Source organism: Loxodonta africana, chromosome 8, assembly GCF_030014295.1.
Source record: "Loxodonta africana isolate mLoxAfr1 chromosome 8, mLoxAfr1.hap2, whole genome shotgun sequence".
NCBI classification, from domain to species: Eukaryota; Metazoa; Chordata; class Mammalia; order Proboscidea; family Elephantidae; genus Loxodonta; species Loxodonta africana.
The window spans coordinates 41,921,325-41,939,891 of NC_087349.1; the positions used below are offsets into that span (position 1 = coordinate 41,921,325).

The 18,567-nt window shown below is 37.8% G+C and overlaps 1 protein-coding gene across 4 annotated transcripts in view; it reads left to right on the forward strand.

The window, feature by feature from the left end:
• Positions 1–18,567, forward strand: part of COG5 (component of oligomeric golgi complex 5) — a 330,055-nt gene that overhangs the window by 10,217 nt on the left and 301,271 nt on the right. For all 4 annotated transcript variants that reach the window (XR_010322654.1, XM_003407008.4, XM_064289835.1 and 1 more), the window contains exons 4-6: positions 2,307–2,361; positions 2,469–2,538; positions 15,789–15,909. Coding sequence is in view for 3 of the 4 variants with exons in the window: in XM_003407008.4 (XP_003407056.3) it covers positions 2,307–2,361; positions 2,469–2,538; positions 15,789–15,909 (246 nt within the window). In the remaining variant the exon portion in view is untranslated. The remainder of the gene's footprint in view (positions 1–2,306; positions 2,362–2,468; positions 2,539–15,788; positions 15,910–18,567) is intronic.

Sequence of the window (18,567 nt, forward strand, 5' to 3'; positions counted from 1 at the left end):
AAGGAATTTTTATTTCATTCTAATGCAATTGTAAGCCATTAGAGGGTTTAATCAGCGGTACTATGTGATCAGTTTAATACTCTAAAAAGTTTACTCTGGTGGTTCTGTGGAAAAGCAAGGGTGGAAACAGGAATACCAGTTACAAAACTATTGGGGTAGTTAAAGTAGACGGTGGGTTTAAAGAGAAGTGGATGCGATAAAGTGGGGGCATAGCTGGTGGACTTGTTGATGGAAGAGGAAAGGGTCGAGGGAAAAAAGTCACCATGAATGATTCCTAGGATTTTGGTCTGAAAATTTGGATAAATGATGGTATGAGTAACTGAGATGGGCTAGATTGGAGAGGATTGTGATTTTGATGGGGGCTGGGGGGTTGGCACTAATGTTCTCTTGGGCATCTTAAATTTGACGTAGGAGAGTTCAGGGCTACGGAATTTGTGGGTGTGGTGTATGCATGTGTATATATTCCTTGCTGTTGAATTTGAGTCCAACTCGTAGTGACCCTACAGGGCAGAGCAGAACTGCCCCATAGAGTTTCCAAGGAGCTGGTGGTGGATTTGAACTACTGACCTCTTGGTTAGCAGTCAAGCTCTTACAGAGATAAGGAATATCCATAAATGTAGGCCTAATATTACTTCATCTAATACATGACAACTTAACTATCCTTAAATTTATTTAGAATCTTATGTTTTCACAACTGTGCTGCCCATTGAATATGGAAACTGAGTTTTAAAGAATGGAGTTCAAAATAATTAAATCTATAATACTGGAAGGAAACTCTGGTGGCGTAGTGGTTAAGTGCTACAGCTGCTAATCAAAGGGTCGGCAGTTCGAATCCGCCAGATGCTCCTTGGAAACTCTATGGGGCAGTTCTACTCTATAGGGTCGCTATGAGTTGGAATCGACTCAATGGCACTGACTTTGGTTTTTGGTTTATAATACTGGAAAGCCTATTTTTAGGCATAAAATAGTAAAATCCAAAATCTGGCTTCCTGAAAGTATTTTTACAGTTTGTAATAATTTTGGTATTATGTTCTGTTCTTATAAAGGCAAAAATATACTCGCAGTTCATGTTTATTATTTATCATGCATATAATTAATTAGTTCAGCAAATATTTATTGACTGCTTATCATGGGAAAGCGTTCTGAGCCAGGCTCTGGTCATACAGTACTAAATGAAAAAAATATTTTCCCTTGCCTCCAGGAATTTATAGTCTAGTGGGAGAGTAAAAAAATTTAAACAGATATATGTGTGGATATGTAATTACCTAATGTAATTAGTGCCATGAAGGAAAAGTATAGTATGCTATAGGAAAGAATAACAACAGGACCTTAATTAATTAGAGGGTCTGTTAGTGACTGTTGTTGTAAAGAAGTGGAATGTAAGCTGAGGCTTGCAGGAATCACAGAAGCTTACCCAGTAGGAAGGAGCTCTGATGATGGAGTGGTTAAGCACTCGGCTGCTAACTGAAAGATTGGCAGTTTGAACCCACCAGCTGCTCCATGGGAGAAAAATGTGGCAGTCTTCTGTAAAGATTTATAGCCTGGGAAGCTCTGTGGGGAAGTTCTACCCTGTCCTGTAGGGGCGCTATGAGTCGGAATTGACTCAATGGCAGTGGGTTTGGTTATCTAGTGGGAAGCTAAGGGTGAGAGTTGAAGAGATTATTCTAGGCAGAGAATACACCATTTGCCTCTGAGCAAATGTCAGGAACTCAGAGAAGGTTTAATGTGGTGGAATGCAGCGAGCCAGAAAAGTAGCAGGACTAGAGAGCTAGGTGGGAGCCAGATTATGCACAGCCTTGTAGACCAAGCTAAGGAGTTTAATTTAATATAGGAGCAAAGGGGAGACCATGGATAGATTGTAAGCAGAGGATGGTATTATATAATTTGTACTTTAAAAAATCATTCAGGCTTCTTTTCTCAATTGTGGTAAAATGCACATAATAAAAAACTTACCATTTTAACCATTTTAAGGCATACATTCAGTGGCATTAAATACATTTACGATGTTATGCACATGTCACCACTGTTTCGTTCCAGAACTTTTTCATCACACCAGACCTGTGTGGAAACCTGTACCATAGCCATTGCGCAGTCACTCCCCATTCCCTTCGGGCTTCTTTTGTGGAGCATGGATAGAGGCGGAGACTAGAGGCTTTTGCAGTTGTGCAGATAAGAGATATCTGTTGCTTGGATTAGGGTGATGGCAGAAAAAGTTAAAATTGTGTATTTTTCTTTTGATTTAATTTTTTCTCTATTTGAGTCTTTGTCAATTTGTACAGCTAATGTGAACTGTTATGTTTTCCTAGGTGTTCTTCAGATGATGCAGACAAGAATTGGAGCCTTACAGGGAGCTGTTGATAGGTACTGTTGTTCATTTTGTAAATAAATGGGACAGAAAGATTTTCATACATGAATATTTTGAAACTGATTTTATTCTTACCTCCCCCCCTGCTTCTTTTTTCTTTTAGGATGAAAGCAAAAATTGTTGAGCCATACAACAAAATAGTAGCCCGTACTGCACAACTCGCAAGACTTCAGGTAGCTTCTCACTTTTAATTTCTTTCTACTTTATTATTCATTTTGTTTTGATAAGTGAGCAAATTTCAAGAGTCTGAGTTCTAAAGAAATAAGGAAATGGAAATGAAATATGAAAGAAAAGGGGAAAAATACTAAAAAGCCTTCAAATAAGATATTCAGTTAGAAAAGTACAGATCTAAACTTCTATCCAAGTAAATTAGTTTTACTACTCTACTTAATACATTGTAAAATCATTTACACTTTTACAATTTTCTATAGAATTCAAAATTTGTCCTTTTAATAGAGAACAGGAAAGAGCTTAGCATTTATTGAATTCTTACAGTCTACGATCGAGTCTAAGGAACCCTAACCTACAACTTGCTGTTCTTATAGCAGTGTCCCTGCATCTTTCAGAAAATCCAGTTTCTGACTAAAACGAAGTGATTTTCTAGCTTTGTGAAAGAAATACACAAAACATTTTTTCATTATATAATCTATGTAGTTATCACGATTATTCAACAACTATTTGCTTGTAGTTAGATATATAGTTTCAAACTTTTCGTAATTGTAGGTGATAACTGCTGTAAATAATTTTCTGCATATAGTGTTTTGCCCTCTTTAGATTATTTTCCTAGGAAATCAGGTAACTCTGAACTTCGTTTTATGAAGTGAGTTCGGTAGCTGAACGTCATGAACCCATCTAGGAAAGGAATAGGGATAAAATGTTAGTAGAGGAACTCTTCTACTGTCTTGAAAGCTTAGGCAAGTATTTGTTTTGATGTATATTTTACCTCTAAAGATAACTTGGTTAATTATGTATTTACCGTCAGCAAATTAAATAGTTGTAAATAATTGGAACTGTTATTTCTAATTAGCTGAGGATCTCTAGACCTTCTAATAAGTCACTGGAACATCCTACGTGAGAGATAATGTGTTTGTCATGGCAGGGGATACAGAGATGGGTAAGATAGTCCTTGCTCTCAGGAAGTTTACATTGTGGTGAAAGGAAATAGCCATTGCCAGTGAGTTAATTCAGACTCATAGTGATCCTATAGGACAGAACAGATCTGCCTGATATGGTTTCCAAGGAGCAGCTGGTGGATTCGAACTGCTGACCTTTTTGTTTAGCAGCCAAACTCTTAACCACTACACTGTCAGGGCTCTGGAGATAGGGTAAGTGTACACAAATGACCAAATAAAATACTGAATGTATAAATTCCAAAATAAATAAAGTTCCAAGGAGTGTTCAGAGGAGAGAGAAATTATATGTAGTAGGAAATTGTCTTGGTCATCTAGTGCTGCTATAACAGAAATACCACAAGTGGATGGCTTTAACAAAGGGCAGTTTATTGTCTCACAGTCCAGTAGGCTAGAAGTCTGAATTCAGGGTGCCGTCCCCGGGGGAAGGCTTTTCTCTTTGTCAGCTCTGGAGGAAGGTCCTTGTCATCAGTCTTCCCTTGGTCTGGGAGCATCTCAGCACAGGAACCTCAAGTCCAAAGGACGTGCTGTATTCCCTGTGCTGCCTTCTTTGTGGTGTGAGATTCCCATGTCTCTCTGCTTGATTCTCTCTTTTATATCTCAACAAAGATTAGCTTAAGATACTATCTAATCGTGTAGACCTCATCGATATAACTGCCACTAATCCGTCTTATTACATCATAGTGATAGGATTTACAACACACAGGGAAATCACATCAGAAGATAAAATGGCAGACAGTCATACAATCATACAAGGGAATCATGACCTAGCCAAGTTGACAGATATTTTTGGGGGGCACAATTCATGACAGAGATGTTTAAAAATTCTCACAGTAATTTTTTTTGCACATTTTCATTCTTCTGTAACTCAGAATGTTCTTGTCATTCAGTAGATTTCAATTGATGTGTGAACTCTTTAGTGAAGTCTTCTCTTTGTTCCTTCTGGCAAAGCAGAATATTTCTTTTTTATTTTTTGGATGGCTGTTTTAATATCCTGTAGATTACTTCCATTATAAGGAGGCCAAGTGTTGCAGAGTAGAACTGCTCTGTAAGATTTTCAAGGCTGCGACCTTTTGGAAGTAGATTGCTTGGCCTATCTTTTGAGGTTCTTCTGGGTGGGTTTGAACTGCCAACCTTTCAGCTAGTGGGTGAACGCTTACCATTTGTACCACCCAGGGACTGTGGAGCATTTCTATTCTGTAACACATGGGGTCACCATGAGTCGGGGCCGACTTGATGGCAGCTAACAAGAACAACTTTCATTATAGCACTTTCTGCATAGCTTTTCCCTTGTCATATTCTGTGAGACTGAGCTCCTTGAAGGCTATGATATTATATTGCTAATGTTGAATCTCCAGCTTTTTCAGAGTGGTATGTGTCATTTATATTTAGTAAATGTTTAAGAAATGAATAAAGTTATTTTTTCCTTGGTCTGTGACACAGTTGTACTTTTTTCTAAACATGTAGCAAATGTGATTGAACAAAATGTACATGGGATTAAAATATGTTTTTTGTATGTGTTTGTATAGATACCTTTCCTAACAATCTGAGAAATATAGCATGTGGGAAGAGTTTAGATGTCTTGGTCTTTTTCAGTAGTAGAGAAGAGATACTTTCAGGTTATTTCAAGGCTAGATGGTTAAGAATACATGTATGGGGCAGTAAGGACACATAGGTACCTGCCCTAAAAATCAGACAGGTATTATGGAACAGTAGAACATTGTTCAACCTACAACCACAACCTAACAATCACTGTCCTATGACTCAGTCCCAGCATCTTTGCATCTCGCTCTAAGTGGCACTTTTTCTTGGTGTTACTATGGATTAATCCTCCATTCTTCTCACTTGCACATTGTGTCCACAAAGAGAATAGTGACTATTCAGTTGTCACTACCAGTTTTGGGCATTCTTTTTGCAAGGCTGTCTCGTGGCAACTGGTCACAGGCTTTGGAGGACTTCCTTTGAGTTAACGTTATTTCCTTGATCTAATTAGCTGTGGCTAGGGTTATAGGTTCACATGACCTGAAACATGGTGAACCACACATAAGGAACTGCCCGCACCAGTGACCTGAAAGAGGGGACTGTGGGCACTGTAAGTGCGCAGAGCATTGTAAGGGTTCTCTCCAGTTTTTTTTTTTTTTTTTTACTCTTATGTTAAGCTATATAGTACAAGAATTTTCTCCCCATGGTTAAATTGTAAATGCTGCATTTTAGGATTCTTTTTGGGATTACTTCTCATTCGGTACTATCAAATACGGCATTAAGTTTCACTAGAATTCTTTTTCTTTTGAAAGAATGAATCGGCATGTAAGGATGGTATTGTTATTTAAGAAAAATGATTATGCTTACATATTTGCAAACTTGTCCCTAATTAAATAAAATTGTATGAAATATCCTGAAATTTGGACAAAGAATGGAGGTTAACTTGGCTTTAGTAAACTTTAAAATATTTTTATATATGAAGACATAGGAGTGTTTTTATTAGCAGGACTATCCAGCGCCATGAGTCTCATGTACATTTTGATTGATTTCGTAGAGCATTACACACTGTGGCTTTGATTGGAGCTTATTGTTTAATTTTGGTAACCAATTCAAAATTTAATTTCAGTTTACTTCTTTGCTTTGAATCCAGATCTTAAACATGGCAGAACCATGCATTATTTCTCCTTTGTTTAATACATCTTTTGATAGTAAGTATTTAGAACCTGATTTATTTAGCCACTTGTCCCGCTGTCAATGAGTCGATTCCGACTCATTAGGACCTCATAGGATTTCCAAAGCTGTAAATCTCTACGGAAGCAAACTCCCGAAGCCTTCTCCCACAGAGCCGCTGGTGGTTTTGAACTGCCGGCCTTTTAGTTAGCAGTTGATAGCTTTAACCACTGAGCCATCTAGGTAGGTATTAATTACAAAAAGATTTGATGTTTATGCAGAACTTATGAAACATTTTCAAGTATTTTAAAATCACCTATTTTTTATAATAATTATGTTTAGAAGTTATATATCTTCATTTTATGGATGAATAAACTGAGATTCTGAAAATTCCTTGTTGAAGTTAATTTAGGCAGTGTACAATAGAATTAAGATTGCAAAGCAGGATTTCTTCTTCTAAATTTAGGGTTCCATTACTTTTGATTCTGTGGAGTATATAAAATAGAATACGTAGTTCTTGTTTTTCAATAGTTTGCTAGATGTAAAATAACAAACAAAAATCAGATTCATAAAGCTCAGATGAAGCATCTAATCTAAAGAGCACTGGACTAGGAGTTATGAGGCATGGCTGCTATTTTTAATCACTTAAGCTGCATAACAATGAACAAACTTTAGTTTCTTCCTTTTAAAATAAATTTTGGAATAGATCTGTAAAATCCTTTCTATATCTAAGATGCTGTGATTCTAGAAGCTGTGATAGTTTCTGTAATTGTATGTTTTTATTTTTTTTGGTTTGCGAGCATGAGAAGTCAGAATTGTTCATGTTTAAGATAAGCACTGTTTTTATTTTATTACTATGGTTATTAAATATTAGCCCTCATTTTCTGTACTCTTTTGTTGTAAAAGTATTACACTGTAGGGACTGAGTTGAGTAACTTTGGCTACGTTATTAAAAAGGACGAAAGAAAGGATGGTAAATAAAAGTTCGAAGAAATGAGCTTAGGTGCATGGTATCTTTACTTCCAATATTTAATTTTTTCTTTATTGACTGATTCTTAATCTAGTTTAGGAAGGAAGTTCACCTTAGAAATTAGTTGTTCTTCAAACTTTTTTGAAGTCTAAGGGCTCTTTGGAAGCTTATTTATGTTTTAACCATTGTTACTCTGTTCACTTTATCTAGCTATTTCCATTTTAAAACTTAGGAGAATTTTAATGTTTTTGTTTGATATCTCTATTCTTTGAGCTCCAAATTCATTTAAATGCATGTGGTATAAGAAAGAAAGAAACAATGATGAAGTATGTTTATGCTTTGAATATAAAATCCCTATGATTGTACCCTCAGTTAGGAAAAAGTACTTTGATATCATATTTAAATCTTTCGCTTTTTTCTCCAGTTTGCTTTCTTCTCCGATGGGCTTTTCTTTCCCAGAGCAGATGGTCTGGTTTCACCTGTACACATGAACACATGAGTTGGATTTAATTATCACCCTGAGGAGCACCTCTACCTTAGCTCACTTTAGTAATATTGTTTCCTTATAAAGGGCCTCAGAGTTTGTCAGAAAAAAACCCCTTACATAGAATATTTAAATTCTTAAACTTATCTCTCACATAGAACATTTAAATTCTTAAACTTTTAAATTAAGTAAGAAAATTTGAGCTTTTCAACTTTTAAATTTTAAAAACTTTCAATCATGTAAGTTTTTTTAATATAACAGCATTATATAATTCACATACTTATATAAGTTTTTATATTTTTAACATCTTTTTTTACTTTTTACCGTTTCTATTTTTAACTTTTTAAATTGCTTTTTAACTTTTAAAATTAGTTTTAAAAAATTTATTGTGATAAAATATATATAACAAAAGGATTGCAATTTTAATTATTTTTAAGTGTACAATTCAGTGACATTAATTACATTTACCGTGTTATTCTGCCAGCCCTACTATCCATTTCCAAAAGCATTACATTAGTTCAAACAGAAACACAGAACCCCTTCATCAATAAGTCCTATTTCATATTCCTCCCAGCCCCTGGTGACCATTAATAAACTTTGGTCTCTATATATTTTTCTATTCTAGATATTTTGTAAAAGTGGGATCATACAATATTTATCCTTTTGTGTCTGACTCAGCATAATGGTTTCATGGTTCGCCCATGTTGTAGCATGTATCAGAACTTCATTTCTTTTTATGGCTGAATAATATTCCATTGTATGGACATATCTCAAATACTATAAAAACATATAAAGCAATTAGGACAGCATATCTTAAAAACCCATGGTGATGGAAGTGATTTTTATGCCAGTTTGGACCCTAAGCTTTAAGAGACATAGCAGTTTTTGTTTTTGCTCTTGGAAAGCCATTCTCTTTGTAAGGAATTCAACTATCTTGAGGCTACCATGCTGTAAGGAAACCCAGACTAGCCATGTAGAGGTGACAAGTAGTGGAATACCGAAGTACCAGACATGTGAGTGAAGCTTTCTTATACTGTACAGACCAGCCTAGTTGTTAACTGAATGTAGCAGATTGATGGCCCCAGATGACACTACATAGAGCAGCTAAAACCAAAACCAGACCCATTGCCATCGAGTTGATTCCAACTCATAGTGACCCTGTAGAACAGAGTAGAACTATCTCATAGGGTTTCCAAGGCTGTAAATCTTTATGTAAGCAGACTGCCAAATCTTTTTCCTGCAGAGCACATGGTTAGTTCGAACCATCAACCTTTAGGCTGACAGCTGAGCGTTTAACCACTGCGCCACCAGGGCTTCTCGGAGCAGTCAAACCCTGCCCAAATTCCCTACCTACAGAATTTATTCAATTGAATAATTGCTTTGTGAATGATACTGCAGTGGTATGCTCAACGCCATGAGAAATAAATTGTTGTTGTTTTACATCACTAAGTTTTGGGTTAGTTTGTTATGCAATGATAGATAATTGGTAGAGCAGCCAGAGTGATTTTCAAATATAGAGACTGCCATCAACATGCAAGAACCCTGGGAATATTATAAAAGTGGCGGTGTGGTGGCAGCATGAGACCGCCTTTTCTAACTTAACAGGGTGGGTTGAAGAGAAATTACCATCAACAGCCCAAGGCTGTTTCCTGTAAGGTGGAGATTGGACATACCTTCTCCCTGCAAACTTTTTACCAATTCTGACACCAGTCTTCCCTCCCACTGCACTCTCTATTTCTCTGCTGGGTTCAGTGATTTGTTACAATGACCACAGAGAGCTCACAGATCATACTCACAGTTACGGGGTTTACTAGGAAATAACATGCTACAAGTCAAGATGAGGAATGACTCAGGATACAGTTCTTTGCTCAGGACAGCTTCTTGGCTGTGCCCACAGGCAGGCCTCTCTCTTGGCCCCTCGGCCTCTCAGCCTGGCCTCTGCCCTGCTCGGGCAAGTGCTACAAAGCTCTTTAGCTCCACCAATAAGTGCCCGGAGGCACACCACTCTGCCAAGAAGCCTCCTGTCTGAAGGCGCTCAGTTGTCTTGCCGTGTGGGTCAGCATACCCACAGTAGCTGCCTTGCCCTGTGGGCCAGGAAGCCCACTGCACCACTTCTTGCTGGTCTTCTGTTTCTGCTGCCACCATTTCTATGCTGTGCTTGCTGCTGCTGCTTCTCATCGTCTCACACCTCTCTGGTGTTACAACTTTTTGTCTCCTTGGTCTAGTAGGTTCTCAGTGCAGGGACCCCAGGTCCAAAGGATGCAGTCTGCTCCTGGCTCTTCTTTCTTGATGGTAGCGAGGTCCCTTCTCTCACATCTGGGATTGGCTCATTTTAAGCCCCCCACCCAGTGCCGTCGAATTTTAAGTCTAGCGGATGACAAAAACGACCAATCCCTTCATTAGGACTCCATGCACCTTATTTGCGTGATGCACCCCCCTCAGAGTTTCCATCACCTTATTAGCATTATTAGCAATGTTGTCCAATCCCTTTGGTGGGCCACAAGCACCTTATTTGCATAGTCCCACACAATCATTTTGTGGGAGTCACAAGACCACGCATGGTAGAAAGCCACATTAATTCCTGCATTGCAATTATCCTTAGGAACTAGTAGAGAATGTACTTCAAACAATCAAAATAACTGGAGAATCATCAATGCGAAGACTATATTATAACTAGATTAAGAGGGCTATAAAGGAGAGTATATTATGTAATGGCTACAGGCAGTCCCCAAGTTATGAATATCCAACTTAGGGACAACTCGTACTTGCCCTGTAATGTTACATAAATTTGCCCTCACTTCGAAATGATAGAACCAGCCCCTACTCACAACAAATTCTTCATCACAATCACCTTCACTTGCTGCATGTGCAGCTTTTAAATAATTGAAGAGGCTTCAAGCCTTTTCTTGCACTAACTAAAACCAAACCAAACCCATTGCCATTGAGTCAGTTCATACTCACAGTGACCCTATAGGACAGAGTAGAACTGCCCCATAGGCTTTCCAAGGAGTGGCTTGGCAGATTTGAACTGCTGTCTTTTGGTTAGCAGCCAAACTCTTAACCACTGTTTCACTAGGGCACCTTCTTGCACTGAAGTAAGGCTAAATAAGGACAGTATGCACCTGTTCTGGGACTTACCTATAAATTTGACTTAAAGACACAGGAATGGATATTGTTTTTAAGTTCTTAACCCGGGGACTGCCTGTATATGCTTCAACAATGAAATTGAATTCAACTGTTTAAAAAAAAAAAGGGTGGGGGAGAGCATGTATAAAGTTTTTTTAAACTACTTTCAGCAATCGTATTTTTGGTTATACTGTTGGCGTTATTATTCAGATAATATCTTTTGTGTTTCATGCAATAAAATAATGAATACTTGTGAATTATTCTAATTCTGTTACCTCTTGTGTCCTTGAGAGCCAGGATTCCCAGTGTGGAAGAAATGATATTCATATGTAAGGTATAAGGTTAAACAAATACCCTGTGCTCCTGAATTTTAATTGGAAGTTTCAGTATGAACTCATGATATATTTAAATTTTATCTTAAAATAATATATATATGTATAGATACGCATATTTTTCTACATATGTTTTTTTTGATATGCAAAATGTTGATTTGAGGATGCTTTATATTTTTATGGAATAAAGCAAATGAATATTTATGTGATATTTTAATTCTGACATTTCCTGTCTATGACTACTGAAAAGTCCCAGAAATGAGCAAACCTACTGCCCAGAATGTGGTCTTGAAGTGCTGTTTCGTACTATAAGAAACCAGGGCTTCCTTGAGAAATCTTTGATTCCAGGTCTGGGGCATAAATGTATAAAATGATCCTGGAACATTTTTATGCCAGATACCAAGGAATCTATCAGTGATTACTTGAATCATGACAAAAGGACGCAGGAGCTGACTCAAAGAGATGTGACCAGCCATCCTAGTTTTAGCACTGGAAGTCCTGTGTCCTGGGAAACCTCTCAGTCCCTGGCAACCCAGTACAGTTGATCACCTTCAGAGGTTTCCACTGGCTGAAAAATGAGACAATTTGAGCACTGAGGTACAACACATTGGCACTCCTTAATATGTTTACATGTATGAGTTCAGAATGATACTAAAAAACAAAACAAAACAAACAAAACAAAATAGCCACAGAAAACCAAAAACACTAATTGGTCATTGTCTTAGTTATCTAGTGCTGCTATAACAAAAATATCACAAGTGGATGGCTTTAACAAACAGAAATTTATTCTTTCACATTTTAGGAGGCTAGAAGTCTGCATTCAGGGTACCAACTCTAGGGGAAGGTATCCTCTCTCTGTTGGCTCCAAGGGAAGGTCCTTGTCTCCTTTTAGTACCTGTGGACCCATCGTTCTGTGCAGATCTCCATGTGTCTTGGCATCAATCTTCCCGTGGGTCTAGGAGGGTCTCAGCAAAGGGATCCTGGGTCCAAAGGATGCGCTCCACTCCCAGCTCTTCTTTCTTAGTGGTACCAAAGTCCGTCTCTTTCTTTTGGCTTCTCTCTCCTTTTGTCTCTTGTAAGATAAAATGTGTTGCAGGCCATACCCCTGGGAAACTCCCCTTGCATGGATCACAGCTGTGACCTGAGTAAGGGTGTTGCATCCCACCCTAATCCTACCTCATTAATGTAAAAAACATGACCTAATCCTCATTCACATAACCTATCTGGCCTCATTAACATGTAGACGTCAGGATTTACAACACATCACAAAATGAAGGATAATTACATCAGATCACAAAATGGAAGACAACCACACAATACTAGGAATCATGGCCCAGCCAAGTTGACACATATTTTTGGGGAACACAGTTCAATCCATGACAATCATCTTTGGTGGCTATTAGGAAACCAGTCCTTCATTTTGGAAGTGATAAACAAAGGGAAAGAATCTAATGTTTATGCTTGTTGTCCCGTATGAACAGTACCACTGTGTAAACAAATAATTAAAAAAAAGATGTGGTAAAGTTTCTTTTTACAGGAAATTTTATATGCTAGCAAATTAATAAAGATGAGATGATAGAATTTTAATATCACTACTTTGTATCATTTATGTTTTAATGGATTTTGGCATTGAGCGTAAAGTGGTTGCTAAGAACACAAAACACGTCGTCAGGAAAGACCTATCGCTAGAAAAGTATATCATGGTAAAGTGGAGGGTCAGCAAAAACGAAGGACATCTTTAATGAGATGAATTGACACAATAGCTCAAACAGTGGACTCAAACACACCACTGATCATGAAGATGGCAGAGGGCCAGGCAACATTTCCTTTTGTTATACATAAAGTTGCCATGAGTCGGAACCAAGTCAACGGCATCTAACAACAACACAAAAAGAGAAAATTATATATATGTTATGAATACACCACCACCTATGAAATAAAACTGGAGATGTCAAACCTAAATCTGATACAGTTGTCTACATCTAACTACTAATGTACAAGAAATACAGAAGATAAACATGTTAAACTACATGATGTGGATGTGATCAGCAAAACCTGGTCTATGGGACACTATAGGACAACTGATCCAATGTATTCAAAAAATTGCAATAAAAAAAGAGATGGTAGGGGGAACCTATAAATTTTAAACGAGAAGAATTGAACTATGGCATTTAAGTATGCACATGAGGGTGATAAAACCATAAATAAAAGTAAGGCAGTGATTACCAAAAAAAGGCAGGAGAGCAGTTTTTTTTGGTCCTGGTTGGAGGTAGGCCTAGTAGGGAATGTAGAATGTTGTGATTGGGAGTCAGTACATAGAGGGCTTCTGTGGGAGCAGACACACTTCAGTCTCCTGATCTGGGTGGTGGTTCCAAGGGTGTTCACCTTATAGTTCATTTAGTTGTATATTTATGTATATGGTTTTCTGTGTTTGTATTATATTTAACAAGGAAAGTCTAAAAAGATAAAGAACGATAGGAAATTGATTGGAGCAGAGGCAACTATATTGGGAAATGGTGTGTTGATGTCTTACATATTAGTTAAGACTTGTCAACTGAGGATTTTGTTGTTATTCTGAGAAGATTCAACATAATCTGTTAGTAGAGAGTCATTGAGGTTTATTAAAAAGAGGGCTGTAATGCTGAAAACGGTTTTTAAGAGGATAGATCTGGCATGATAGATTTTAGTGAGAAGAGATCAGAGACTGAAAAGCTAGCTGGGAGACCACTGCGATAAGGTGATGGTGATAAAGATTAGATTAGGGTGATGCTTATTAAGAATAGAAGTAAAATTACAACTGTTGTGTTATGCAACAGAATAGTCAAAAAGACTTGATGGCAGATTCAGTACGGTTGGTAAAAATAGAAACATTAGCAATAAACTCAAAGATTTGAAGTTTGAGGGCATACCCTCTCTTGGGTAAGTACTGGGGAGTTCTGGAAGGATAATTATAGGTGATTAGGCTAGAGTAAGGTCTTGCGTTTCTTCTCATGATTGCTAGAGATTCTACATTCTAAATGGTTCATCTAAAAATGTCAATTCTCAAAGCAAGAAACTGGTAACAGTGGTAGTTTCTGACAAGCGCATAGCTGGAATATAGAAATGAGAGGGTAACTTTTCAATGTTATTCACTTTTTAACTTTTGAATTTTAAATCATGTCCTTGTATTACCTGTTCAGAAAATAGAATAACGTTTACTTAAAAGATAAAGATGCCCAAGTGTTCTGATTTCTGGGGTGGTAATTCTTACTCAATGTTCTTTAATTATTTCAAGTACTTCAAATTATACCAAAAACCAACCCCGTTGCCGTTGAGTTGATTCCTACCCATAGCACCCCTGTAGGACAGAGTAGAGCTGCCCCATAGGTTTTCCAAGGAGCGGCTGGTGGATTTGAACTGTTGAGCTTTCAGTTAGCAGCCATAGCTCTTAACTACTGCACCACCAGGGCTCCCACTGTGCCAGCGGGGCTCCGTATAGGTTATTAGGTCTGTCGCCTCTTCCTCACTCTCCCTAAGGCAACTGCCCTGATCAGCATCTGTAATAAAGTGCCCTGAAATACATAATACATGAATCTTAATTTCTTATCTTAGTCTTTTGGATAGGTAAAAACCCAGTATTAGAAAAGGGAATAGGAGGTGACCTCAAAGTATGTGAGACAGTTAATTTTTTTAGTAATCTCTTTCACGGAAACGCTGGTGGGTAGTGGTTAAGTGCTTCGGCTGCTAACCAAGAGGTCATCAGTTTGAATCCACCAGGTTCTCCTTGGAAACTCTATCGGGAAGTTCTGCTCTGTCCTATAGGGTCGCTGTGAGTTGGAATCAACTCGATGGCACTAGGTTTGGTTTTGTTGTACAATTTGTTGTTAGTGATAAAAATCATTAGAAAAATTCAAGTAGGACGTGTATTCTTTAAGGACTAGTGAAGTTGGGAGACGTTTTAAGACCCTTCTCCCAGGGTCCTAGAAAACAGAAATCAGGATTGGAAACAACAGGAGGCAGTAGTAGGAAACTAAACAACCTAGCACAGTGGTTGTCAACTTTGGCTGCACATTGGCACCACCTGGGAATATTAAGGAAAAATACTGATGTTTGGTTCCCACCCCCAGAGATTACGGTTTACTTAATCAGGACTATGTCTTACATAGGAGCCCTGGTGACGCAGTGGTTAAGCACTTGGTTGCTAACCGAAAGGTCAGCAGTTCAAACCCACCAACCACTCCATGGGAGAAAGATGTGGCAGTCTGCTTCCATAAAGATCATAGCCTTGGAAACCCTATGGGGCAGTTCTTCTCTGTCCTATAGGGGTCGCTATGGCAATAGGTTTGGTTTTTTGGTTGTATCTTAGATTTTTTTTACACTACCCATTTGAATTTAATGTGCAGTCAAGGCTGAGGACTGCTGGTTTGGAAGAGAAAACTGGTCTAGGACTGAGAAGAGTTTCTAGGCTTTAAAGCTTCTCAACCCAAATTTTCTTTTTTATTCCTTTTTTTTTAACCATTAAGGATAAATTGGTGTTTATTGTAGAAGGTAAATACAGTATTTTGTGTGTTTCCTAGGGAATTTGATGCTTATAAAACCTATGATTATTTAGATTTCTGATATGTGGGGAAAAAAGGCATGAATAAATCCTTAGCATTGGGGAAGAGTTGACAGATTCACATATTAACAGCAATAGTAATAAAATTTCATGGATGGACTGTACTTACTTAACATTGTGATATTTGCACAGGTTGCCTGTGATTTGCTTCGGAGGATAATACGCATCTTGTATCTCAGTAAGAGACTCCAAGGACAACTGCAGGGGGGAAGCAGAGAGATAACAAAAGCTGCTCAGAGTCTCAATGAACTTGGTAAGTCCTTTTTTGATTCAAGTGTAGAGTTTTAAGAACTTTAAGTCACTTAATTTGTTGAATTTTGTTATGACCTTTAACAAATATTATTGTACAAATTTATGTCAATAATTGGATATGTATAGTATTGCCAGACTTTTCATTAGTTGATCTTTTGGAAGTGCAGTTTATTTTTTAAATGATAATACAGTAGAATTCACCTATTTTTGCCATACAGTTCTGTGGTTTTTAACACATGTATAAATTCATGTGACCACCACCACCGCCGCCACAGTCATGATACAGAGCACTTTATCATCCCCCCAAATTCCCTCATGCTCTCCTTTTATAGTCACACCCTCCCCCTTCCCTTAACCTTGGCAACCATGGATCTGTTCTCCATCATTTTTTGTCTTTTTTGAGAATGTCACATAAATGGAATCATATAGTATGTAAGGTGGCATCTTTTACTCAGCATAATACCTTTGAGATTCATCCAAGTTGTTATGTGTACCATTAGTTTGTTACTTGGTGTTGCTCAGTATTCCGTAGCGTGGAAGTAACACACTTTGTTTATCCATTCACCAGTTTAAGGACATTTGGGTTATTTGTAGTTTTTGGTGATTATGAATAGAGCTGCTATTTGTATACATGTTTTTGTGTGAACATAAGTTTTCATTTCTCTAGGGGAAATATTAAGGGGAAACATTATATTTTAGGTGACAGATCCCATGTTGATATTGTGATAAGAAGATTTATTTAATCCATTTCTTCATTTGTCCATTCTTTTCTCAAACATTTAGAACAGGCCCTTGGCATTCAAGAGTTTGATGTTCATGGTTTGTCTGTTAACAAGCTGCAAGGGCCGTGATGAAGCAATTCAAAATTTTTCAGGAAAAAATTTTGAGTAGCTAGTGAATGTACATAGACTTTCCCAGCACCTGCATTCTCACGAGGCTTTTTTTTTTTTTCCAATGGCTACCTAGTAGTGTTCCTGAAGTGGATATGTTCTGTGGTGTTTGTACATTTGTGGATTCAGAAGGTCTTTGATTATATCCATTCCAGATATCAGGATTCTCTGTATCAAGCAGTGTACTTTGAAAGTAATTATGCCAAAAGAGTATCAGAAAGATGAGCATTACATATTCTATCTGAATATTGTTGTCTTAGATATTTTAATTACATAGTCATGCAGTAATACTTTTTTCATATTCTTTACTGACCAAAAAAAAAAGGAATATCATTCACAAATCATGCTTTAACAACCTTTCAATGGTATAATACTCAAATATAGGTGTTGCTCAAGCACATCTGTGGGAATATGTCTAGTTTATAATTTAGTATCCTTGGAATATATTGTGTAAAAAGTTAATTTTTAAGAAGCGAGCAGTGCTTGAGCGTTATTTTCACAGTATGTGCTAAAATTTAGTGTTGTTAGGTGCTGTCAAGTCAGTTCCAACTCCTAGCGCCCCTGTGTACGACAGAATGAAACATTGCCTGGTGCTGCGCCATCTTCAATCACTGCTATCCTTAAGCCCATCGTTGCAGCCACTATGTCAGTCTATTTTGTTGAAAGTCTTCTTCTTATTCCCTGACCCTCTATTTTACCATGCATAATGTCCTTCTCCAGGAACGTGATAACATGTCCAAAGTACTTGAGATGAAGTCTCGTCGCCCTCTCTTCTAAGGAGCATTCTGACTGTACTACTTCCAAGACAGATTTGTTCATTTTTCTGCCGGTCCGTGGTATATTCAATATTCTTTGCCAACACCATAATTCAAAGGCATCAATTCTTCTGTCATCCTTATTCGTTGTCCAGCTTTCACATGTATGTGAGGTGATTGAAAATACCGTGGCTTGGGTCAGATGCACCTTAGTCCTCAAGTGGCATCTTTGTTTTTTTAACACTTTAAAGAAGTCTTTTGCAGCAGATTTGCCTAATGCAATATACGTAGTTTAATTTCTTGACTGCTGCTTCCATGGGCATTGATTGTGGATTCAGGTAAAATGAAATCCTTGAGAACTTCAATATTTTCTCCGGTTATCATTATGTTGTGTCTCGGTCCAGTTGTGAGTATTTTTATGTTCTTTAAATTGAGGTGTAGTCCATATTGACAGCTGTAGTCTTTGGTCTTCATCAGTAAGTGCTTCAGGTCCTCTTCACTTTCAGCAAGCAAGGTTGTGTCATCCGCATATTCCAGGTTGTTAATGAGTCTTCCTCCAATCCTGATGCCACATTGTTCTTCGTATAGTCCAGCTTCTTGGATTATTTGCTCAGCATACAGATTGAGGAAAGTCTGGTGGTGCAGTGGTTAAGAGTTTGGCTGCTAACCAAAAGGTTGGCAGTTGGAATCTACCAGGTGCTCCTTGGAAACCCTATGGGGCAATTCTACTCTGCCCTGTAGGGTTGCTATGAGTCGGAAATGACTTGACGGCAATGGGTTTTTTTTTTTTTTTTAATTTGTTTAAATTAATTTTGCTTTATGCCCCGTAGGGTTTCCAGGAGTGGCTGGCTGATTCGAACTGCCAACCTTTTGGTTAGCAGCCAAGCTCTCAACCACTCTGCCACCAGGGCTCCACAGATTGAATAAGTATGGTGGAAGGGTACAATCCTGACACACACCTTTCCTGATTTTAAACCGTGCAGTATCCCTGTGTTCTGTTCAAATGACTGCCTC